Source organism: Physeter macrocephalus, chromosome 19 (assembly GCF_002837175.3).
Source record: "Physeter macrocephalus isolate SW-GA chromosome 19, ASM283717v5, whole genome shotgun sequence".
In the NCBI taxonomy this organism is placed as follows: Eukaryota; Metazoa; Chordata; class Mammalia; order Artiodactyla; family Physeteridae; genus Physeter; species Physeter macrocephalus.
The window spans coordinates 44756630-44783954 of NC_041232.1; the positions used below are offsets into that span (position 1 = coordinate 44756630).

A 27325-nucleotide genomic window follows, 5' to 3' on the forward strand; every position below is an offset into this window, starting at 1 on the left:
CTGGTGGCGCAGTGGTTGAGAGTCCGCCTGCCGATGCAGGGGACACGGGTTCGTGCCCCAGTCCGGGAAGATCCCACATGCCGTGGAGTGGCTAGGCCCGTGAGCCATGGCCGCTGAGCCAGCGCGTCCGGAGCCTGTGCTCCACAACGGGAGAGGCCCGCGTACCACCAAAAAAAAAAAAAAAAAAAAAAAAAGGAATACCACTTGACCTTAAAATTACAACCAAAGATTACTAACTTGAAGGTCATTCTGAACAGTGATATTTTAAAAATACAGTTCACTACTTTCAAAATTACTGTAGTGATCTGCCAAAAACTTTCTACAAATCATGATTTTTTTTAGAGGGTTGGTATTTATGAATATCTGAGAATGTTTTAATGAACACAAAAGACTAACTCCTCCTTGCCAGTACCTACTCACATAATACAATATGCTCAAATATGCTCAGTTCTTAAATCTTCTTAAGTAAACTTTACAAATCTTAACACAATTGTTTTATTTTTATCCTCGGATATTTCCCCTTGTGATCAGCTATGAAGTCACAAGGCTACCAAGTTCAGGACTTTATATTAATTTGTTTATTAAAGCGAGATTTAAAAAAGTCATTTGTGTCAGGCAGTGGAATTACTAAAGATTCAAGTGTTTCTATGACACAATCCCTATCTAAAAGCAGAAACTGACATAAAACAGATAATGAACAGGGTACCATTGATTCTTATTATGATTTGGGGAGATAAAGGAGGGAAGGGAAAGCTTCAAAAAAGAAATGTATAAAGATAAACAGGATTGCATCAGTTAAAAAGTGGAGCCTGGCATTATAAGGGCACTGCAAAAGTAATATTGTATTTCCTGTACTTAAGAAAATTTATTTACATTTTAATATTTCTGAGACCAGGGAGCTTCTTAAAATTGATATGTATAACTAATGTAGTATTTTCTAATTTTCCCAAAATACCTATTAAACTGTTGATAAACCTTACCAATTATGGTAACTTAGAAAAAAGACAAGGTAAATGCATGTCAGTTAAGTATGTATTTAGAAAAAGCATATAGTCTGCTATGAACAGGAGGACAAAACTGGATTGCCAGAGCTTATTTGGCTATCTGGGTCAACTGGTATTTTCACTTTTCTTTTGTACCACTCCACGTGCATCTCTCCAAAAGCTCTGTGCTTCATGAAGACAAGGAAAATCTTTTCAGGGAAAGGACTTTACTGCTCTGGCTTCCTTAATGCCTCATTCTCATAGTTCTACCTTTTGAATCTCTCTTTTTCGGAATCCTTCAAAGGTTCCTCTTTCACAGAAGGCTGTTTCTCCTGCCAGAAACTCCAAATATATTCTCAAACAGATTATACAAAGTATTCTATACAAAGGGCAGGATTTGATACTGGCTCCACCATTTACTAACTGCATACCCTTGGGCAAGTTAAACTCTTTAAGTTTCAATCTCCTTGTCTATCAAATGGAATAAAAATAGTATCCACCATTTCATAGGCTTGTTGTAAAGATTAAATGAGCATGTAAATTACCTTGGCATAGTGGTAAATGCTGAGCACTAAATAAAATGTTAATCATTACTACTAGCGTTGTGTTGTAAATACATTGCTATGACTATTACTTCTACTTCAACATTATAGGACACAAAACTGCCTTTGTGTCTCTGACTCTAAGCCATCCATTCTACATAGAAAAATCATATTAATCTTTCTGAAAAATAACTTTTATTATGTCAAGGTTCTACTCAAATATTCAGTAACTACCCCATTTACTACTACATAAATCTTAACTACAGCTTAAAAATAATAATAAATGAGAATTAATGCTCCCCCACGCTGATTTCTCTCAAAACACCTTTCCATATATACAAACCCTCTAACCTAGCCAGGGCTCTATTCCTTTTCAGCAGTAACGCTGTATCCAAAACATTGTTCCTGCCAATCACAATTACTGAAATGTCTTTATGGCTATCAACTCCCAACCAACCTTTCTTTCAAGGTATATTCCTCAAACATACCATGACACCTTCTCTGGACCAGTTCATAGTCTCCTTTACAGGTGGTGAGTTCTAACTCCCATGGAGTTTCAACAGAACTCACTATGTGTACAAAACATTTCTCATTTTCTTCCCTGGACCATTATTTAACTCTGTTTGCCTATTTAACAAGGAAAGTTCAAACTAGCTAACTCCTGGCTTAACAGTAGCTAAAGTTAGAGATGTCCCCAAAATATAAATCACCCTCAATAGAACAAATAACCTCAACATTACATATAACAAATTCCTAACCACATATCCAAACAAAACTGGAAAGGAAAGTAAAATGTAGTAAAACCCTAGTTTTAAAAGATCATCTCATCTTATCTATGACTATATTAACTTGATTTGGGAGCTTATTTAAGTTTAAAGCATAAAAAACAAAGAACCATTTATATCTAATAACCATATAAATGTCAAATTTACCTCTAAATGGATAGAACATAAATATTCTAGTCACCTACTTGCAGATATCCCTGTATGTCTGGATTGCTGTATCCATATAATGTGCAGGGTATGGCCTGGGTGCTCCTGGCTGAAGGAACGCTGACACTGCTGCCATTTCCTAGAGGAAAAGACATTATTTATAGTATTTCAAAAGGAGAATATTCTTGTAGTTTAGCATTCAGGAAGTTTAAAAATTGGAATGAAGTTTGCTGAGTTTTTTTATGTATCCACATAATAAATCTGATAGCCTAACACAGACTTGGAAAATATATTTACATGCTTTTAGTTTCAAAATTCTCTAGTCAAATTCCAAAGTCTGTCATTCAGTATTTAAATGAGTTTTTTCAAGAAGACCTAGTAAACAATTTCAGTCATGGTATATATATAACTACACTTTCAGTCATGGTATATATAACTACCATGTGAGCCCAGCTTAAGATTTCTGCTACCACCTCCTCCTCGTTATTCCCTATTCCTTAATGGCTAAAGAACAGACCAATGACAGAACCATACAGACAGAAACAAAATAAAGTACATCTCTTTCCAATGTACTGGCTTCAAAATTTGAAAACAGAGCTCACAACAGCTTACACTATGTATCTTTTCAGCTACTTACACACTCTATAGTTTATATCCTATATCATACAGAAGGCACAGACACCATTTCTGAGACCTACACTACTGTCAATTTTCTAGGACCTATTTCATTTTAAAAACCCATTCCATTGTTAATAATTCAAATAATATACAATAGTGCTAAAGAATTTTGAAATGAAGATGAGAATGAAGGTTTTGGCTTCTTAGTAAAATATTCTATTATGTCCATACTTGTGGTCTCATATAGAGCAAGTTTTAATAAAAATTTAATTAGAAATAAATGAAACTTTCATACACTGGGGAAAAACTTGTTAATGCCAATCCACTTTTAGGACGAATAAACGTTTTTCTGCAACAGTTTTCAAAATAGAAAATAAAATACAGAAATAATTTAATTATCTAAAAAAAAGAGTTAATTATCTAAAAACTGAGATATGATTAAAGCCTTTAACCTGACAGACTATATAAGTTCCATGACAGTATGAACCATATCTGTTTCAGAATACCTCTGTATCCTCACCACCCAGCAGTGTCCGCTCAAAAATTTACTGAAGAAGCTGAATGAAAATATGCGATTTTCACGTGAAAAAAGTTTCTACAGCTCTGAAACGTCATGTTTTCTTAACTAGTTTATATTTTAACTAATATACATAATGATATACATAGGGGTCTATATTATACAAAAAAATCTAATATATGTTATATATATGGTATAATATTACATAAAAACATATATTTGCTACATATGAACTATATATACTGCATATATATACATCAATAAAAGTGTACTAAGAAAAAAAATCCTGTAAGAAAAATAGGCCCCAATTCTAAGTTATTTTCTAATTTCATTCTACAAGAAATTACAAATCAACATACACACAAACTGACAATTTCTAAGGATACAGTGAGAACATTCAGAATGATCACCCCAAGTTACTGCACAATCTTCAATAATCAACCATTCAATCATTTCTTATAGTCTACAATAATGGATTAATACATTTCACAAAGACTTTCATCAAGAACTGGAGTGATCTACTTAACCTTCAGCTAGTTATGACAAATTTAACTACAGAAAAACCATATTTCTCCAAGAATTCCTATTATTGGTTTCACCGTAATATATCTTTTAACTTTATAGTTAAAATAACTAAGTATCTTCTTAATTACCATCGAAAAAGCCAGGCAATATAGTCTGTTATCAGTTAGCTACTCTGTGACTGGTAAAGAGGAAAGAGATATCAGTTCAAATGAAATTTTTATTCATTCAAAAATAGTTTTTCTTATGCAACAGGATCAAATATAGCAAATATAGAATTATAACCTTCAGCAGGAAAGGAAAAAGCTCTGAGCTTAGCTGTTGCTCAAGCAGGAGCTTTTTTAATCTGTATTTTAAGAAAATACAAAATGAATGCCTACACTTCGTATCTGTGTGTTGTTGGGGGGCTGGAGGGGGCCTCTCTAGAGACATACGCTCCCAGCCTTGCACAGTTCTTGGGTCAAGGCAGGCTGCGCTTCCTTCCATGCTCATCTTCATGGCAATTACACTGGTTACAAGTTCCTCCTCCCCACCCCAGTGTTCACATATTGTTTTTGTGTACTTATTTTATTCCTGAGATAACCTCCTGCCATGCTAACCTGCCTCACACAAACATTTTAGGCTCTGGTTACAAATATACATAGGTTTTATGAGACTCTCCCAGCCCTATTTTTCTCTAAGGCCTATTATTTTTAGGGCAGCTATTCTAGACTACAAAGATTTTTAGGCATGCATATATTATGCTACAGCAGCTATGCCTTTATTTTCCAGTGTTAAACTACCTTCTCTCATATAGCTGCTGCTAATATGCCTCCATCTAAATGATTTAAATGCAGTATTTATCAGACTGCAGATAGAAATAAAAAAGCTTAAGTACCATAAACTCATAGCAAGTTTTTGTCATACTTTTCTAAGATTTTACCAAACTTTCAATTTGCAGATGCATTGTGTACAATTTTGAAATTATAAACTTATAAATGATGAAATAACATTTAAGTGCTTGTGATTTTATATTAGCTCATATTAGATGACTATAAGACCAGAGACTGTCTAGCCAACGACAATTCACAAAATTTTTCAAACACTCTTACTCATAAAGGTAACATATTTTCAGTTCCTGAAGGTTTTTTAAAAGTTAGCTGACTTTTTAAAATTAAAAATACTAAGAAATCAGGCTTCCCTGGTGGCGCAGTGGTTGAGAGTCCGCCTGCCGATGCAGGGGACACGGGCTCGTGCCCCGGTCGGGGAAGATCCCATATGCCGCGGAGCGGCTGGGCCCGTGAGCCATGGCCGCTGAGCCTGCGCGTCCGGAGCCTGTGCTCCGCAACGGGAGAGGCCACAACAGTGAGAGGCCCGCGTACCGAAAAAAAAAAAAAAAAAAAAAAAATACTAAGAAATAAAAAAGAATAGTAATGTAATTTTGCTATTTTAGTTTTACATTTTAAAATCACCTTATTTTTATAGACATAGTATTAAAATAAATGCAATAAAGATGGCAGTTATCAAACAAGTATCTACACAACAATTATCAATGAAGTAGAGTTCTTATGTATTTTTATTCTTCCACTTTTGTTTATAGCTTGCGTGTTTTTAAAAAGATTATGTAGGCACGCAGGGTGTGGGGGAGGGAGCTCACGAGGGGCGCAGGCCCTCTTCCTCCTCCAGGGCTGCCGCTCCTCCTTCTGCGCTGCTTGTGTGCCCATACAGGGCAGACCTGGTTTGTGAAAAGGCAGCTGAGGAGACTCCAGCGCTCGCCATGGCCAACGAAAGCGGAAGGAAGGAGTCAAGACTAAGAACAACGATCATATAAATTTGAGGGTGGTGGGGCAGGATGGTTCTAAGGTGCAGTTTAAGAGGCATACACCACTTAGTAAACTAATGAAAGCCTATTATGAACAACAGGGGTTGTCAATGAGGCAGATCAGATTCTGATTTGATGGGTAGCCAATCAATGAAACAGACACACCTGCACAGTTGGAAATGGAGGCTGAAGATACAATTGATGTGTTTCAGCAGCAGAGAGGAGGTATCTACTAAAAAGGGAACCTGCTACTTTACTTCAGAATTCTGTTCCTCCAGACCACGAAGACTTCCTCAATTAGAAAACTGCAACTTGGTTCCACCACATCCTGACTACTACAATATAGTTTCTCTACTCTTTCATTTTCCCCTTCCCCATTCCTTTACTGTACATAAAGTAACTGGTGTATGTGCACAAGCATTTTACATTTTTTTTAACTAAATGGCCAATGGTATGTTTTGATCAACATCAAATGGAGATAGTATACTCAGCAAGTTATTTTGCTCTCACTGTTTAACAAAAAAAAAAAAAAAACAACATAAAAATCCTTGCATATCTTGTTGCAAGGAGAATTGGAGAATTTTAATGTTTTTCATTTATCATTGTAAAATCAAGGACAATTTTATACCTTTTTTGTACATAGCTATATGTAGGGCAATCTGTCTTTAAATAGGGATATATTACTCTAAAAGAAATGAACCCTATAGTTTTTCCTTCAACTTAAGTGTCATTTAAATACACTTCTTGTTTAAATAAATAGACTGTAGAAAGTAACAGTGCTAGTTTACTCTTTTCTAAGCACAGAAAGCAGATTATATATTTATGACAACTTTTCAATTACATTAAAAGGTTATAAGGCAACAAACATAGAAAATTCTTTCTGAAACACCTAGGTTTTACACTGATTACAAAAACTAACATAGCCAATGCTTACTGACAGCTTATTATATATATAAGATGGTGTGCTAGGCACTTTACAAACCTTATACCTTATCTAACCCTATGCCATTAGGATTCCCATTTTACAGATGAGAAAACTAAGGCTTAAAGATGTTCAATAACTTGCCTAAGATGAATTTTATTTGTACTGATATCGCTTTCCTACTTACCAGTCAAATAGTAGCTAACTGATAACAGACTATATTGCCTGGCTTTTTCAATGATAATTAAGAAGATACTTAGTTATTTTAACTATAAAGTTAAAAGATCTATCACGGTGAAACCAGTAATAGGAATTCTTGGAGAAATATGGTTTTTCTGTAGTTAAATTTGTCATAACTAGCTGAAGGTTAACTAGATCACTCCAGTTCTTGATGAAAGTCTTTGTGAAATGTATTAATCCATTATTGTAGACTATAAGAAATGATTGAATGGTTGATTACTGAAGATTGTGCAGTAACTTGGGGTGATCATTCTGAATGTTCTCACTGTATCCTTAGAAATTGTCGGTTTGTGTGTATATTGATTTGTAATTTCTTGTAGAATGAAATTAGAAAATAACTTAGAATTGGGGCCTATTTTTCTTACAGGATTTTTTTTCTTAGTACACTTTTATTGATGTATATATATGCAGTATATATAGTTCATATGTAGCAAATATGATGTATTTTTATATATTATACCATATATATAATCTAGATTAGATTTTTTTGTATAATATAGACCCCTATGTATATCATTATGTATATTAGTTAAAATATAAACTAGTTACGAAAACATGACGTTTCAGAGCTGTAGAAACTTTTTTCACGTGAAAATCACATATTTTCATTCAGCTTCTTCAGTAAATTTTTGAGCGGACACTGCTGGGTGGTGAGGATACAGAGGTATTCTGAAACAGATATGGCTCATACTGTCATGGAACTTATATAGTCTGTCAGGTTAAAGGCTTTAATCATATCTCAGTTTTTAGATAATTAACTCTTTTTTTTAGATAATTAAATTATTTCTGTATTTTATTTTCTATTTTAAAAACTGTTGCAGAAAAACGTTTATTCGTCCTAAAAGTGGATTTAACAAGTTTTTCCCCAATGTATGAAAGTCTGTCTCACACCAAAAGTACATGTTCTTAACCAATATATAGTCTTAGATCAGAAAAAAAATTTCAAACAATTTTAAATCATTTTAAGAGATCAAAAAGCGTCTTCTAAAAAAACAGTTTTTATACTCTGAATACAGTGAAAACTGTAATTCAAATTAAATAGAAAGTACTAATCAAATCTAAGAAACCCTCACATATGACCATGTTTGAATGCACTAGTTTAAGAAAAATTCATCAAGTTATCATAAATGAATTCAAAACCTATAAAGCATTGTATGTTATTTGAGTGCAACTTATCCCTAGGTATTTTGCTTGCCATTTCATAAATAAAAATTTCTAAGTCATTTATGGTAGCAGAAGGAAGAAATTACAATACTACAGAATACCAACCAAGGCACCAGCTGCATAAAGCATTGCTTGATCATTAAGAAAATCTTTCTTTGCAGTATGATAGCAACTGTAAGCCAAATCATAATGCTGCACCAAAAAACATAAGTCAGCCATTTTCCTGATTTGAAGCTCTGGAGCTTCTGGTGGATACCTGTAAATACAAATTAAGTTAAGAAAGGAATTTACAATTTATGACCTTTAAACCATTAAATATTATAAAATGTGTAAAAAGATGCCCAACTGTCCAAAACATGAGAAAAACTGATCCTGTTTGATAAGAATTCTACCTCCAAGGAGAGAGTGTCATTTCTCAAAGATATTCGGAAACAGATAGTTACATCCTTATTTATATAATTTGTATCCCTATACTGAGAACTTCTCAACAGGGGGCAAGCATTTTCTCTATTGTCAAATTATGAAGTAAATAAATGATCAATTCCATGTGACTCACCTTTATGTACAGCAGAAAAAAAAAAGAAAATCTAAAATGGATTTTATTTTCCCCTAAAACAGGATTTTATATTAAACAAAATTTCTAAATATATGCCATGTCTTAGAATTATTAGACCTCAATACTTTAATATAGTTATTAATAAATACTTAATCTAACTCCATCTTTTTACAAATAGGAAAACAGACCTAAAATAAAGTGACCCCCCTTATTATCTTGTTTATTTTTAGATATCCAATTACTTACAGTTTTTTAATTTAATATAATTTACTTATGGTCACTATTCTTATCTACCCCAGCTTTGACCAATATGAAACTAAGAAACTAAAGAGACAGTCTTTTTTTGCAGAACATTATACAGTCAAACACTAATCAGAGTTAAATACAGGAAAACTAAAAACAATAATATTTTACTCACAGCAATCCAGATGTATTTTTTAGCTCATTAATGCTCTTTTCTGGAACTTTACTGCCACTAAACCATTTTTTAGTTGCAGAAAATAGAGATCGACTCAAACCTTTTCTTGATATTAGCTAAGAAAAAAGATTAAACATATTGACAAATATAAGAATTTAATATTTTTCTTTTACATACAAAAGAAAAAATTCTAAATAACTAAAAAGTTTTAAGAGTGAGCAAATGTGCATTTTAACAACATTGATTTAAAGAAAACTGTCCAAAATGCTGATGAAATCCCTAGTGAAAATAAATAAGCCTCTTCTAGGATTTAACAGAATTTCATCACTGATAGTAATGTTAATAAACCCTAGGGCTTCCCTGGTGGCGCAGTGGTTGAGAATCCGCCTGCCGATGCAGGGGACACGGGTTCGTGCCCCGGTCGGGGAAGATCCCACATGCCGCGGAGCGGCTGGGCCCGTGAGCCATGGTCACTGAGCCTGTGCGTCCGGAGCCTGCGCTCCGCAACGGGAGAGGCCACAACAGTGAGAGGCCCGCATACCGAAAAAAATAAAAATAAAAAAATAAACCCTAATATTGGTCTATTTTTAAAAGAAAAACTTAAATTCTTTAAATACCTTATACTACTATATTCTCAAGTTTACTATTTACTGAAATTTTTAAAAATACGAGTGCAAATAATTTAATCTTACCTGATCATTTAATTGCCGAATTGTTTTCTCTATATGTGGCAAGAGGCCCCGAAATGTGAACTCCTGTATAAACTGTCGAATTCTATCATGATCAGTAAGGGTTAAACATGCACCATGAATAATTCCAGCATTTGCTTTCTTTGTTTCATGTAATGATGAAGCAGATTTTACATGATTTGGGCCATCAATGCTGTTAGGAGAGTCACCAGATGGGTCCAATTGAAGCGGGTGAGTTCTAAAGTTGTTTGGTAAGCCGTCTACTGAAAAACAGATCTTTCTTTCACTCTCAGAAAACAACAGAAAATTGTGATATTACTAAAGAAAAGAAAGAATGTTGGAACCGTTTATCTTTCTGTATGTCTTAAGAAATCTAAAACAATAACATTAAAGTTTTCCCCCTAAAATTTTAGGACTTGGGTTAATACCTGTTACATGTAATAGAAATTTTTTAATTCATGTAAAGAAATGAAGAAAAATGTTAAAATATAAAAAATTATTTTTAAATAGCACAACTAACCAATAAGAAAAATTATAACAAAAAATTTTTAAAGCTATCACTATCGAAACTGTAATTTAAAATACAAAAATAAAGCTCTCAAAATCATGTGAATTGGAGGAATAATTAATGCTACACATAATATCTTCCCTTGTTTTCTACCAAAAAAATTTTTTATGAAGCCTGATATATTACTCTTAAAAAACAAATTTTTAAATGTCAAAAAACATCAAACTCCAATAACTCAATAAAATCTTCAGAGGAAAAGCTAACCTGTCCATTATCTTTTTTCATCATGAAAATTCCCCCATCTTTTATGTATAAAGATTTAAAAACAGTGCATATTTTCAATCAAAAGAGAAACTTAGAGAAAGTATATCAAGACCTTTGACTTCGTTATCTAATCCATCCAATGAAAGCAAGTTACTATCAGAATTCTTATTTGAAGTTATAGTACAAGGGCCATCTTCATATGATTCCTATCAAAATAAAATTTAAACAGCATTAATGGTTATATTTAATCATGTTTAAGATACCATCAAATTCATCAACAACTATGGTAAATCTCATTTTTTTTTACTACAGCAACTCTTTTCTTCCAATCCTCCAAATTCTTTTTTTTTTTTTTTTTTTTTTTTTTGGTATGCGGGCCTCCCTCTGCTGTGGCCTCTCCCGTTGCGGAGCACAGGCTCCGGACGCGCAGGCTCAGCGGCCACGGCTCGCGGGCCCAGCCGCTCCGCGGCATGCGGGATCCTCCCAGACCGGGGCGCGAACCCGGTTCCCCTGCATCGGCAGGCGGACGCGCAACCACTGCGCCACCAGGGAAGCCCCCTCCAAATTCTTAACTTCTTCCATGTATCATATTCTATCACTTCAATCCACACCTACTATATTCTTAAATTCTGTTTCACATGCAACCTACTATCCTAATTCTTCTGAATTTAAGTTACTTCTATCTCAGTTTTTCTGTTTATATGTGACATGCACATGCTTATATGAATACCTGTTTATGTATCTATGTAAGGAATAATGGCAAGACAGATGGACTACTAGAGTCAAGCAGGGGTAAAAAAAAAAAAGGATGGTATGGAATCTCCTGGATCACAGATGCAGCATTAATAGGTTGGAGTGCATTCTGAATACACAGAAGTGTTTTGGAAAAATATCCAATGCAACGTTTACTTGTAAAAAGGGCACTGATTTCAGCCAACAAAAAAAACTTTAAAAATACCCAGGCTACTCCATGAGACCACTAATACTATGAGGTATTATTCTGAGTGCCAGACTTTGAGAAAAATATATAGACTAGAACTTAATAAGAATAATGTGATCAGGACAAGAAACAATCTAAAAACAACATTTAAGAAAGAGTTGAAAAACCAGTATAGTTAGCCTAGAAAAATATTTTAAAAGACATGAGAGCTATCTTCTATAATTTGAAAGTTGTCTTAATGGAAAACTGATATGGTTCCTATAGGATTGAGTACAAGCAAAGGGAGAAAAATTCTGGTTGATCCTCAAGCTGCTCAGACTTGGAACAGGTCACCTGAGAAGACAATGAGTACTTTTACTAGATGAGGTCATTTATAGGTTTAAAGGAAATTAAAGCATTAGAACAGGGGTTGGATTTGACAACCTTTAAACTATCCTTCAATCCCAGGCTTCTAGGATTCTAAGCTGTAGAATTTCTATAGCTCTGTCTTCTATTAAAAGTTCTCCAACTGGACAATCTGACTTATTATGTTCCCTTTCCCAACCTAAGACGGCTGGATTCTGAATTGAATATTTCAATACTATTCCTATTCTGAGTGTGGCCCTGAAACACCATTTAAAGTTCCTCCAAGGGCTTCCCTGGTGGCGCAGTGGTTGCACGTCCGCCTGCCGATGCAGGGGAACCGGGTTCGCGTCCCGGTCTGGGAGGATCCCACATGCCGCGGAGCGGCTGGGCCCGTGAGCCATGGCCGCTGAGCCTGCGCGTCCGGAGCCTGTGCTCCGCAACGGGAGAGGCCACAACAGAGGGAGGCCCGCATACCACAAAAAAAAAAAAAAAAAAAAAAGTTCCTCCACATCCAACTGGTTCTTTTCTCTCAGACAGCTTTCCCCAGCATTATCTTAAAGAAGGTCAACAATCATCTCAATATTAAAGTGAGTAAAACTGGATTAAAAATTCCATATATAAGACAGAAAAGGCAAATAAACAGATTATTAAACAATATTTATATTAGAACATCAAAAACTACATGAACTTCCTAATTCATATTTCTTATAATAATATCACATCAAGTACATAATGCAGTTTAAGTGTACAAAATATATTTTCCATTTACTTAAGAAATCCTCTTTCTAAACAAAAAACAGTCAACTCTTGATTATCTGAACTAAGCATAGGAACTTGGCATTTGACCACTACCAAGTGGCATAAAATTCTACCTTAAAAGTTGGACAGAATGTGAAACCTTACTCCTACACGCATTAGCCAACAGACAACAATTAACAGTAGTCTAGAACTCTGTATTAGAGGAGTTGATTAGGAAGAAACAAAACTTCCTGGAAATTCAAAAGAGAAGAAAATCAGAGGAAAGTTAGGGAAAAAAGCCCACCCACCTAAAAAGTATGAGCTCCAAAAGGTGGCCATAAGAACAGCATGTTGAAAATGAAGGAAGGCAACCCCAGAGCATGTGGATAATAAAGAATTGACTGTAAGCATTCATAATGAATTAAATGTACAAGCCAAAAATTCTATTCTCTACATGTTTAGTCAATCTAATTCAATTCTTAACGTATAATTCACTTTTCACCGTTTTTTTTCTCTCTCTTTTTTTTTTTTTGGCTGCACCGCGCATCATGCAGGATGGGATCTTAGTTACCGGAGCAGGGATCAAAACCCATGCCCCCTGCAGTGGAAGTGTGGAGTTTTAACCACTGGACTGCCAGTGAAGTCCCCACTTTTCATCTTTTAAGAAAACAATCAATTAACACTGATATTATATACCTGAAAGGTATACACATAAGGGATTACTGCAGTTAGTTAAAAACAGCTTCTGAACTGACTTAAGAGCTCACATACTGATGGATCAAAACTAGCCAGATTCCACAAAATAACTATTAGTAATTCTACAAATTCTACAGTGATACCATTAACCATAAAACTGAAATACAGCTTTTGTGGTTTGCTTCATTGTTGTTTTTTACATATACCTGGTTTTGAATACTATTTTTCTGGAGATACTGACTCCAAGGATCTGGTATCTGTTCATCTGACGCTCGATTAGGTGTTCGAGAATTAATTTTAAGTAAATAGCAACCCTGAGTTCCATATTTCTGTTTCATTTCTTCATAAATTGATTCAGCTCTAAAATAAAAAATGGAAAAGTTTGTAGCCAATGGGGAGCAGACCTTAGGCAATAATAGATATTAAAATAATACAAAAACCATGAAAAAATAGTCCCCAAAAAAGACAGAACAAAAAGTTAGAGGTAGAATAATTTAAAAAACTAAAAGTTCATGATCCTAACTGAAATTTAGCTAGCTTGGTTATCACCTTAAAGCACAGTTACCAAAGTATGCGTCATGGAATAAAATTTTGCAAGATACTCTTATGTTAGTCAAACAGAAAGTTTTGGTGGTCAAACTAGTTTGGGGAACTACAGTAAGCAAGCCAACCAGTTTCTTTTGCAGCAGACTACCTCAGAGCCTTCCATTTGCTAGTATGTACTGTGAATTTCCAAATAGTGGCTTCAAACTTATAGATCAGAAACTCTTTCAACTATGTGAACTTGTCTTCAGGAAATACAAGTTTGCAAAATTCTTAGAGAACAGACATTTATCAAAAAATGTAAGTGCTAACATAAAAAAGTATAGCACCCCCCAAAAAAATCATCTTTCACTGCTACAGTTTACCCTTCCCTTAGCTGTCTCCAAAGGGACGCAGTTCAGAGGGAAAAAAAAAGAGAAAAATGCAAAAAAAGCAGCCAAAATATTTATTATATAAAAATCCACCCTTTTTCTTGCAAAATTTGTAATAGCTGGATCCATGAGCTAATCTCAGATACAACAAAAAGCATTTGATTTTCTTACTTTTAGTTAACTAGACTTGATAGTTAGTGGGAGACAAGATAATTCAAATGATAAGTCAGCCTAAGAATCAAACAGTACATTCTGAAGGAAAATGAAATTTTGGTACATAGAGCTAACCTAATTTACATAGCTTTGTTTTTTTAACCTATCAGCCATCTGGTGCCAAAAAGCACATGGATAATCCTATATCACATTCAAATGCAGAAGCTAATACTATACAAATAACAAGCCTAACAAATAATTGAATCATATTACACACTATAAAATTAAGGCTGGATAAATAAAATAGTTATAAATTTGTATAAACACAGATGTAAGTATATGTGTATGTATATACACTCAAGTACAATAAAATAAATATCTACTTGCTTTACCAATGACACTGCTAAGCATAAGAACCACTGATCTAATACTACAATTATCACTTAAATATCCTAGCTATAACCATCCAATATGGAAAATACATACCACAATCAAATGATAGAAACTAATTTTAATAGCCAGTTCAAATTATTTCTATTTATAGAGTACACTTTATCCAATAGGCTACAGATTGTTTATGATGTCAAAAAAATCCTAAAGATTAGTAACCCTCAGAACAATTCTGTGGTCTTACAGAGGAAAATTTATTTTAAAATGATGGTTTGTGCTCATAACAAGGGCAAGAAATAATTATTTAATTGCATATCCTAAACAGCATTGAGATATCAGTATAACAGTTTGAAACAAAAGATTAATTTGATCCACATCTTGAACCAAAATTCAAAATAAACTGCAAAGCCACAAAAGTAAAATTGTTTTAATATTATCTTATTTTTCAAGAACTCATCTTTAAAGATATCTATTCTCTTATCCCAAAGATAAAAGGACTATGGCAAATCACTAATAATGAACATTAAAGAGAACATAAGAAAGAAGTGCTTGGATGTTTCTCAGACTATGAAAAACATCAAGGCTAAAAATATAAAGTGATGAGAAAGTGAAGAGTGAAAAAAGCAGTGCCTATCAGCCAGGAAGTGAAAAGTCAGAGGAAAACTGGGAAAGAGAAAAGAGAAAAAATGAGAAATAATAATATACAAAGTAAGAAATAACAGTGAAGACCTATAGGTATAAAATGGCAAGCACTTGTGAACAAAGATTACAATAGAAATATACATTGAAATAAAATTTTGGGTAAGCATATGAAATCTAACATAAAATGATGTAGCTGTTGAATATAACTCCAAATAAGAGATATAGTTAAATGTTCTATTAATGAATTTTTACTTTCTTGGATGAAAAATATATCAAAAACTTAAGCCATGTCCAAATTAACATTAACTCATTTAACAGAAAATTATTTAAAAAATAAAAAAGCTTACCTCTGTTCATCTCCTGCACTTACATCATGTAAAAGTACATAATATTTAAGTGTATTTGGTATAAACCACTTGGGGTAGGAATAATCATTGTTGTGCTGAATTCGATGCTGTTCTTGTGACAACTTTGAAAACTGTTCCATAGGTTCAGCTTCACTAGACGATGTCACCAACATACCTTGTAAATCATATTAAGGTAATTATCACTTATCACTTAATAATAAATATTATCCTATTAATATAAACTTTAGGGAGATATTTTTTGAGCTAAAAAAAATCTGATTTTACAGGTTTTCCTGCAAGCATAAAACACTGATAATTTCTTCAACATTTCTAAGTAATTCAAGGTTCTAAATAGTAAAGCTATTTTGTTGGTAGTTTTTTAGATCATTTATATATGTAATAAGGAAATCCATGAAAATGGACAATATGAAAATTGTGCAACTATCAACATAATGAAAAATTCTGCTGAATCTTGCTTCTCTCCATTCCATGTCACTGTGATTTCATATTCTATCCCATCTCAACTTTTCACTGTAACTGCATTAAGAAAATGAAAGTCATAAGTGTCAAAGTAGGTTAATAGCTATATAATAGATTCCTAAAAAAATGGATAACTCTTTTGTGTGTGTGTGTGTGTGTGTGTGTGTGTGTGTGTCTGTGTCTGTGTTATGCGGGCCTCTCTCTGCTGTGGCCCCTCCCGTTGCGGAGCACAGGCTCCGGACGCGCAGGCTCAGCGGCCATGGCTCACGGGCCCAGCCGCTCCGCGGCATGTGGGATCCTCCCAGATCGGGGCGCAAACCCGGTTCCCCTGCATCGGCAGGCAGACACGCAACCACTGCGCCACCAGGGAAGCCCGATAACTCTTTTTAAATATGAGCTTTTGCATAAGCAATTAATTCTGAGGCAATCAGCAAAAGCAGTTAACACCGACAGTTTACATTTTTTCTTTCTAAAATACCTTAAAAACATATTAAGCATGAAATATTCAAGTTGGGTGATAAAGAAAAATAAGCAAGCCCTTAGTATTCTTATTTTTTAATCAAAAATTAGTTACACCAGTCTTGTATCTAGGATGCCATTTAACAAAGACAGCAATAAAACTTGTAGCATCATCAATAAAAAATAATTTCTCCACCTCTATACCCTCTCAACAATTTTGCCTTCATATAACTCTTCCTGAGATTAATAACTTCCAAAACATTTGATTTTAAGAGAACATAAAAGTCAAAGGATACATGCTAAATAGTGGTTCAGAAATTCATGATCTGATGCTGGCATCGACTGAAGAAAGGTCTCTCTGTAAGACTCAAACCATGGAGTAGTAGCTAAAATTAACAATAAATAAACCAGTTAAAATTCCTCAGTAGAATCAGTTTACAACAGACAAAATTTCAAGTCCATATTCCTGAAAGGTATGAAACATCATTTCTAGCAATACACAAGCATTTTTCACTTTTGCTTTAAGATACATATGTGACGTATGTGTATAAGCCATACACACAAATATATTCATACATGGCAGTCTATATATTTGCAAAAATAAAACTGACCTATTCCCAAACCTACCCAATGATCCCACAGCTTACTTATTAATGCTTTCAATGTTACCTACATGAATAATCAGATTTTAGAACTAAAGTTTTGTATCCCTACCACTAGTCATGTTGTCTTAAGTAGCTCCTTTTCATAAATGGTATTATTTCCGAACAGTGGTTCTCAACCAAGAGTGATCGTGACCCCCAGGAAACATTTGGCAATGTCAGGAGATACTGTGAGCTGTCACAACTAGGGATAGGGAGGGGGTGCTACTGGCATCTAGGGAAATAGGTCAGGAATGATGGAATGATGCAGTACAGCCTACAATGAGGAGAACAAGACAGCACCCCCCGACCCCAGCAAAGAATTATCTGTTCAAAATGTCAACAGTGGTGAGGCTGACAAACCCTACTTTATAATTTGATTACTTGAGTATGATAGCAACTAAACCTCTTCAAATGGAATTTCAAAGCATACTTACCTTATAATCAAATACAAAGACATGTGTTTTCACTTTTTGTATACGTGTATATGATGTGATTCTTAAAATCTCAAATCTCTCTTGCTCCATGCTAAGCATTTTACATTAAAACTATTCTAACGTTAAAAATTTGAATTTAGTTAAACTTAGTCATTTCATTAGGTTTAAGCAGATTATCTAAATCACAGTTTTACTAAAAGGATACTCCATTCCTATTTACTTATGCTGACTATAAAACCTTGTGTACTTTTTTGTCTTATCCTTAGAATCACTGAAAACACAGCAAGTATATTTTCTGTTTACATTATAATACTACATTAAACAACTGGGAAGGTTGAAGAAAAAAAGCTATTCATTTTGACCAAATAGCATATCCAACCTGGTGCCATATATACAAAAAAACTTTAATTGCAAGAAATGCCTATGAGAATAACTCACATATTGTTTAGGGAGGGCTATTACAAAAATCTCATGTTCACTGCTATAAAAGAGGAAAAACATTCCCAGAAATAGTACAATATATATGAAAAGTGGCAAAAATCGGAGAATGAATGACAAGGATTAGTCTGTTAAAACAGGAAAGCAATTTTCTTACCAACCAGTAAATATATCTTCCCCCCCAAATGAATCAAAATTAGTTTCTATCTTGAAAATTAGTATTAATTTTCATTTAATACCAATGCCAAGAAAATATAAAGATTAGATAATGAAAATTTTGGTTAAAGAAGGAATCTCCACAGATGGGGGAAATGACTTTATCAGCTTTGATTATTTTTGTTTGTTGCTTCAATGATGCAACGTTAACAAATTATTAACAAATAACAGTAAGTTGTAGACATATGTAGACATATAAAAAGGGGTTTGTTTCACGGTGGGCTGGGGAGTTCTGAATAAACAAATTAGGTCTTCCAAAACAGCTATCCATTGCAACACTATCTGGAATAAAAGATTAGAAAACCTACATGTCCATCGGGGGGGACATTAAATGGAGGCACTATGCAGCTTTAAGAGAAAGGGGAAAATCTCTATATATTACTATGAAGTGCTCCCAGGTTACATTAAGTGAAACAAGGCAACAGCAGAAAAGTGTACATTTTTGTGAAAGGGAAGAAGATACAGAAAGCCACACATGTATTAGCTTATACTGTCAAAGAGAAATAACAGAAGGATAAATGCCACCAACAAATGCCATCATGTGTAAGAGAAAGAAGAAAGAACATATGAGAAAGGGGAAGGGCCTAAACAGAAGCTAGACCTCTGTAAATGTACCTTGTTTCACAGTTTTGATTTTGGAACAATATAAATGTCTACATAACTAAAATTAAAAAGAAAAAAAGCAAGTACACACATGTAGGAGTTCTTAAACGGAAATAATACTTTCTAAATATGGTGCAAGAAAACACTCAGTACTAAACAAAGAATATAAGGAGCAAAGGAAAATCTTCTAAATGTATATGGCAGAAGTGGGTTTTATCCTTCAGGTAGGTCACATTCAGGTTGATGAGGTAAGTTTTTCCCTCAGCCACATGTTTCCTTGAAGGGCTAGAAGTCCCCCTTTATTTTTCTTACATGTCAATAAGCCTAGGGCATCCTTCTTTTTTGCTTTTTCTAGTGACATTTTTGAAGAAAGTAGAAAAAAATAATAGTTTATTATTTTTTTTAATATTAACAAAAGACAAACATTTAGTGACAATTCTCTTCCCTTAAAAATTCTCTTGTACTTATTTGGGGATGAAATCGGTATTTTGCTCATACTCCTTTCCATCTCTACATGTTCTCTGGTTGGAATTGAAACAGTAACCATGTTATCCTACCAGTTCAAGTTTCTCTATGCAGAATGTACTTTTCCCTTGGTAATAAGAAGGGTAAGGAAGGCAGCTAAGAGCTGAAAAACAACATAATGCTCTATATCCTCCACTCACACTCACACTCACACTCACAAAATGCAGCCCCCTCTCTCTCCCCATTTCTTCTTTGTTCCCTTCTTAGTGCCAGTAGCTTCGGACACAGAGTTACTAGTGTTCCAATACATATCTAACAAGGGTTGCCGGCAATGAGCTAGACCTAGAGCAACTCTGGTCCTCCTTCTACTGAAACCAAATACTATCATTAGAAATCCCAAATCTGCCAGTGAAAAAGACTGACTACCCTAAACATAAATGTCACCTGTAAATCACATATTTTCCCTTTCTAATCATTCACAAAAGTTGAAAGTACCAGAAAACCACCATTCAGACTAAACAAAAAAGCACTAAGAAATATTACAAATTCCACATTATGTTGTCACTTAAGATTATAACTTTAGATAAACAGTAGTACCAAAACTTAGTATATTTCAGAATGAAAATATTCAAGTAAGGAAATCAGATAATTAGATGCTGTATAATTATTTAATTCTTTAAAATACAGTCTCAAGGTCAAAAATACTTGACAACACAGTGATTATCAGAATATATGGTTTAATTCAGAGTATCTTAGACTACAAAAGCTCCAACAAACTATAACCAGAACTCATATAAAATTTATGAGCATTTTGCAAATCAAAAAATCTTAAATAAAATGAAGAGCTAAGAAATACTAACCTTGTATTTAACAACAACCTTGAAGAGAATATTTCTAATCAAGTGTTTTCAGAAAAATCAGCAAAAATCAAAGTATTCTAAAGAGATGAGAGTCATGATTACTTATGCCCAATTATTAAATTTCTCACACACCACAGGAGAAGACTTTTTAAAACAGGTTGTCCTTTATTGAAACTATATTCCTTTTAACCCTCAGTATATCAGGGAAAATAGTCACTGCATTTACTATCTGGATCTAACTGACCCTTGGTATTTTATTGTATTTTTAATTCATTTTACAAATTATTTACAGAATTAAGAGTAAAACCATAACAAACTTTTTAATAAATTTTAGTAAAGCAAACTCAAATTGTATTCCATATATTCCCCGTTTTAAAGATACATGCCTCAGTTAGGCAACATTTTTTGAACACAACTAACTGTTCATCAACTATCATGCACAAACCTAGAACACATCCATCATGTAAATACCAATTCCAGATTCACACACATCCCTAACAACTTCTAGTTTATCATTACTTCTGGTTCTTCTTGCACTTGCATAGTCAAGGTGCAATATTTTAGAAAAATGTGATGGCTCATATTCGCTGAAAAGAAAAAGGTCATTTTATTTGCTCCACCACTGCAAAATGTTTTCATTCTTTAGTCTTCTAAACAGCCTTCTACATCATCTAATTCTTTCAGATTACCTTCATACACATACCTGCCTTCAGCATTTGTCCACTTACAAACAGTATCAAGTAAATTTTGTTACACGATCATAAAAGATGAAAGAATACGGTCACATGTCCTTTAACAAAATGGGATGGTCTAGGTTATCTCAAAATATTGTGTAAAGTCTTTCCTGCTAAATTAGTGATTAGCTGGATGAAAATACTGTATTTTCTTTTTGTTTTTAGAAATACATTGTTCACTCTTCAGTTCTTGAGCTTGAGAAAAATTGTCCTGGATATTGTCATCTGAAGACTCATAGACTGGGATTTCTGTATATGATCAATTTCACCATTGTCATCAGAGTCCAATAAAGTAGGTAGCCACTAGCCACATGTGGCTAGTGGGCACCTGAAATGTAGCCTGTCTGACTGAGGTGTGCTATAGGTGTAAAATACACATAAGATTTCTAAGACAATACAAAAAAAAGAATAAAATTTTCCATTGATTACATTTGAAATGATAATATTTTGTGTGTGTGTATATATATATAAACTGGAAATAAATGAAATATATTATTAAAATTAATTTCACCAGTTTCTTTTTACATTGTTTTTTTTTTTTGGCCACAATGCGCAGCTTGTGGGATCTAGTTCGCCTACCAGGGATTGAACCTGGGTGCTCGGCAGTGAAAGCGCAGAGTCCTAAACACTGGACCACCAGGGAATGCCCTCTTTTTACATTCTTTATTGTAGCTACAGAACACTGAAAATAATGTAAATGGCTTACATATTTCTATTAGACACTGTTAGTCTAAAATGCTATATGTCCAGTTTCTCTGATGGTGCAGTGGTTAAGAATCCACCTGACAATGCAGGGGACATGGGTTTGAGCCCTGGTCCGGGAAGATCCCACATGCCACAGAGCAACTAAGCTCATGCGCCACAACTACTAAGCCTGCGCTCTACAGTCTGCGAACCACAACTGCTGAGCTGGCGCACCACAACTACTGAAGCCCGCGCACCTAGAGCCCATGCTCCGCAACAAGAGAAGCCACCGCAATAAGAAGTCCGCAAACCGTAACGAAGAGTAACCCCCGCTCGCCGCAACTAGAGAAAGTCCGAATGCAGCAACAAAGACTCAACACAGCCAAATATAAATAAATAAATAAGCAATTTATATTTTTAAAAAAAGAGGAAACACAATAGAGACTTCCCTGGTGGTCCAGTGGATAAGAATCTGCCTTCCAATGCAGGGGATGCGGGTTCCATCCCTGGTTGCGGAACTAAGATACCACATGTCACGGGGCAACTAAGCCCACACAGCGCAACTACTGAGCCTGCACACCACAACAAAAGATCCCACGTGCTGCAACTAAGACCCAACGCAGCCAAATAATAAAATTTAAAAAAAATTTTTTAATTGCCTTAAAAAAAAAGTAAACACGATAGACAGTAGATGATAGGATAGATAAAAGTTATCTCCGTTTTAGAAAAATTAGACAGAAATGCTAATAGTAGTAGCTGAATGGAAAAAAAGATAATAGGCAAGGAGTGGAGTGTAAACAATCTGGAACAGACCACCACAGGAAATAACTGTATATAATGAAGATTCTTTCAATTCCATCATTGTGTCTTTCCAATTACTGTACTAAGGAACACTAGCTTTAATTGACCAATCTGATGAAGAACACATGGCACTGTTAAGCCAAGCCTATGAGGTAAATATCTAACATGTATTTCATAAATAGAATGCGTGAAAAATATGACGACTCACATTAATGGTAAAAACTAGAAGCGTATTTCTAGACAAACAGAGAATTAATCTTATTTACAATGGATAAAACCACTCTCATATCTCCAAAGAGAAGTATTCTGTTATAAAAGAATTTTATTAAAATGAATTCAGTCCTTCATATCACATTCCCAGTCTTCAAGACCAACATAAAAATAAAGCTAAAGGGAGGTGACTTAAGTAGCAGGGAAAGAACTTGAAGAAACTGTTTTCTTCTGTAGTTTGTCCTAACCACTTGGAATTCTTTTTTAAAATCTGCCTAAGGAGTTCAGCTATAGTAATGCCTCCACCCACTTTTAAAGGCAAATGGCACTGAATCTTTCCTTATGTGGAGATGTTGGCAGGGACCTAAGAATGTAAGTAATATAAATAGATAAAATTTCTCACAACCAAATCATGACCACATTGTTCCTATAAACTATCTATACCAAACCGCTTTAATAGACTATAAAAAAATAAATACGCCAATCCCTAATACACAGGCAACCAGACATCGGATTTGAGAATCTTTCTCTAAAGATAATTAAATGGCCCCAAATAATTCTTAGTGAGAAGGGACTTCCTTGGTGGTCCAGTGGTTAAGACTTCGCGCTTCCAATGCAGGGGGAGCTGGTTCAATCCCTGGTCGCGGAACTGGGATCCCACATGCTGCGCAGTGCGGCCAAAAAAAAAAAGAACTGTGAGTAATAAAAACTGAACAACTCTCAAGCCTATTCACAGCCTTACCACCCAATAAAGAAGTCCACAAGATGACAAACTTTTTTATGCCCAATCAGGGCATAAAATATAATCAGGGTTATAATACCTCAATTTGAAATAGAAAATAATGCCAAAGACTCACCAGACATTTAAGGAAAGTTTCCAACATGAAAAAGAGAACAAAACAAACTGAAAAATAATACAAATGAAAGAAAAAGCATAGGATAGAAGAAAACTTAAAGACTTAAAAAGAAGCCAACAACAATTTACTAATATCCTTTTCAGACATTCATTCCTCAAAAATTTTACCTTCCACACAACATTTCTCAGGAAGCCGCTGGAGATGTCCTTCACCAAATCAACAAAATACACCAAAAAAGATATGAATGAGTGGCTACAGAAAAGGGAAAGAAATCTCCAGAAAGGCAGCAGTGGAGCAGGCCTTGGAAAGCAACCAGACCACGACTGAGTAGAACAGTGTTTTGAAACTTTTATTTCATTATCTCCCCCCATGAGCCTTTTTAGACATTTTTCTAATTGATCATTCTCCCCAAAGAATACTTAAAAGTATTCTTACTTAGATATACTGTGTATCCATTTACAGACTGTGGTCTTTTGGAGAGCCACAAACCATTATAATATCTAATATTTTTGCTCCCCAAGTACCAAATTTTCACCCCATTGAGGGATGGTATCATTCCCCATTGAGAATGCCTGGAGTAGAAAGAGAAGACTTCAGGAAGGAGATCTTAATAAATGGATTATCTCATAAATTAATCTGTCAAGGGGAAAATCTTACTGAGTGAGAGGCTATTAGAAGTTTGAGACTAGTAAAAAATACAAAGAACTCTGGGCAAGTTGTTTTTAAAAAGGCAATTACTAAATACTGAAAAAAAAAAACAAGAGCTGTATAAGAATGAACTGAAAGCCCAACATTCGGCTCAGCAGTGAAGAAGTGAATACTCAGTCACAGTACTGTAAACAGTGAGTATAATCAAAAACTATAAAAACTGCATTAGGGAGATGGAGGAAGGGGAGTAATTAAGCTAAATCTTCATCAATTATAATGAGAAATCAATAAATAAAAATTTTAATTAAGCCATAAATAGCCATATAAAAATATTACTTAGAAACAGGAAATGAATACCAGAGAAAAGAGTTGGTGGGGCAGGGGTGCAGAGAGCAGACCAACTGTTGCTTGCTCCTCTCAAGTCTTTTTAGCATTATGTCTCTGTGTATATATCATTCTGATAAATTAAATTTTTTTTAAAGTAAAAGGTATATAAGCTTTGGAGGTTAGGAAAATATTTTCAGTATAGAAAAAGATAATTTTTTAAAAATATGATAGTTAATCCTTCTCTCTGTGCCCCTTAGCACTTTGGCATATTGGATATGCCATATCTCTATTACAACATACTGTCATTTTAAGATACTATAAATTCGAATGTATTATAATTATTCACCAGATATATGACTAATATATGAAGTTATATATAGCATCTCATTCATGTCTGTATCTCAATGCAAAGCATACAGTAGGAAATCAATAAGTATGTTTCATGTACAATAAAAATGTTAAAGTCCCTATGAAATAGAATCACAGGATTAAAGGTCTAGAAGAGGCCTTAAGAAGTAATCTAGCCAATTCCTCCTGTTTTCAGAGAATAAAACTGATTCTGAATAAGTGACTTATTCAAGTTATCCAATTAACTACTGGATAACTCTGGCCCGTGATTCATTGCCCTTCACATCTCAACATGAATTTTCCATTGATGACAGAAATAGTTCAAATTCCACCGCTTTCTCCCAGAAATCTGCAAATTTTGCCTCATGTTGAAAACATGTTATGCCAGGAACTGCTTAAAATATGTATCCTGAAAATGGATTCTTTTGATTTACAAAGATAACCATAATCTTCTAAACTTAGTCTTATTAAGGTAACTTACCTTGCTGGAATTAAAATGACACAGAAAGAAGAAAAATTATAAACATTTAAACAAAATAAATCTACAAATATTTCTAACCATACAAGTGCAACCAACTAACTTCAGGATTTAAGACACGCCACTTAATTTCTCTTTGTATGTTTGGGAAAATCTTTAAATATACAATTAGGAGGTGTTAAAGTAATAGATTATGAGTTATACTGATCTAAGAAGATTATTTTATTAGGCTGCTAAAATATCCTAATTAGATGATGTACTTTTTTTTTTTTTTGGCTGCACTATGCAGCATGCAGGATCTTAGATTGAACCCGTGCTCCCCTGCAGTGGAAGCGCACTACCCTAACCACCGGACTGCCATGGAACTCCCAGATGATGTACTTTTAATCTTTCCCCTCTAAATATCTATCCCATGTCTCCCCATTAAGTCTTTTTCATACTGGAAAAGAGTCATACCAACCACTAACTCACTTTACATAGTATTACATAATTTTACCTACCAGTCCTATTATGAAAACATTTACCATTAAAATCAGATTAAGAGCAAATATTTATTTATATATTATAAACATTTCCTCCACTTAGCACTAAGCAAGATAAAAAATATAATAAACTTAATGCTTTTTATGTAATCATAGTATTACTTAATGTCACAAAAGAATAGTTGTTTTTTATCTACTGTTAGTTCTTTCATTCAAGAAATATTTATTATGCTTATGATCTAGGCATTACTTTAGATACTAGGAATAAAATAAAGAGCCAAAGTTCCTGCCCGCAAGGAGCTTGTATTAACTTTACAATTAGAACTACAAAAAAAATTTTTCATTATGAAAAAGTAAAGTGAAATCACATAATTCATAGTTATTTGAATGGCTGCCTGCTTACTTGACTGTAACCTCCTTAAAAGCAAGGACTTTTTTTTCAACATTGTATTTCCAGGCTCTAGCACTCAGCAAGCACTTAAGTGTTGAATGACTCCAAGTTATAGAATTACCTTTTCTAATAAAAAGAAAACGTCATTTAAAAAATAATAATAAACCTTATTACATACCACTGATGTTGAGGTCGTAATCTCCTGCCGTAATCACATTAGCTACTAATCCTTCTGCAGGCTGACTGCCAGAAACAACATCATTCAAAAGCTTCCGAATGGCTCCAGGCTGAGGTGGTTGGGTGATAATGCTGCTTACTGCTATCTTCAAGTTTTTGATTACGTGAAGCTGATTATTGGGATCTCTCATATGAACTTAAAAAGAAAAAAGAAAAAAACTTGAAATTATTTCTATACAAAATGTAACAGGCCAACTATTACAACAACAATAAACTGAGTTAATGGTTTATAGAAGATGCTCAATTTGGAAACCAGAAATTCCAAGTGGAACAGTCTTCAAGAATACAACTGACTTACAACATTCCATTATCACCAAAAGGGCTAGCTAAACAGTCTAACCTTCCTCTCCCGCAATGCTACTGCTCACAACTACTCTACTCTAGGTCCTTTCCTTCCTCTTATGTTGGAGTTGCCAGGGACCAACTACCATCCATACCAAATGTCTAATTCTCACCTCACCCTAAGGCTGGTCCACGGCAGTGTGAGGTCTATGGTATCAACACTGAAAATAGTAAAAGGGAAGACAGGGAATTAAATGCTGCATGCAGGCTTCCTCTGCTTCTCCAATAGCGATGCCTGCATTCTCAGCCCCTATTCTAGTATCATAAAAATCAATGGCGCGGGCTTCCCTGGTGGCGCAGTGGTTGCGCGTCCGCCTGCCGATGCAGGGGAACCGGGTTCGCGCCC

At 34.4% G+C, this 27325-nt stretch overlaps 2 protein-coding genes across 5 annotated transcripts in view; one reads left to right on the forward strand and one right to left on the reverse strand.

Annotated features, from left to right (window-relative positions):
- Positions 1-27325, reverse strand: part of TRAPPC8 (trafficking protein particle complex subunit 8) — a 90503-nt gene that overhangs the window by 56931 nt on the left and 6247 nt on the right. Inside the window, exons 1-10 of one of the 4 annotated variants that reach the window (XM_007130540.4) lie at positions 26579-26667; positions 20441-20517; positions 17077-17166; positions 15842-16016; positions 13602-13755; positions 10789-10882; positions 9908-10167; positions 9216-9331; positions 8347-8497; positions 2496-2596 (exon numbers count right to left, since the gene is read on the reverse strand). In XM_007130540.4, the coding sequence (XP_007130602.1) occupies positions 2496-2596; positions 8347-8497; positions 9216-9331; positions 9908-10167; positions 10789-10882; positions 13602-13755; positions 15842-16016; positions 17077-17119 (1094 nt within the window). In that variant the 5' untranslated portion in view covers positions 17120-17166; positions 20441-20517; positions 26579-26667. Of the gene's footprint in view, positions 1-2495; positions 2597-8346; positions 8498-9215; positions 9332-9907; positions 10168-10788; positions 10883-13601; positions 13756-15841; positions 16017-17076; positions 17167-20440; positions 20518-26578; positions 26774-27325 lie in introns of those variants that run through there. The other 3 variants (XM_007130539.4, XM_007130538.4, XM_028479879.2) reach the window with 3 other exon arrangements.
- On the forward strand, positions 5607-6344 carry LOC112064068 (small ubiquitin-related modifier 2-like). The gene is given in 2 exon segments (XM_024120566.2): positions 5607-5624; positions 5885-6344. Coding segments are annotated over 2 exon segments (285 nt in total). The 3' UTR covers positions 6152-6344.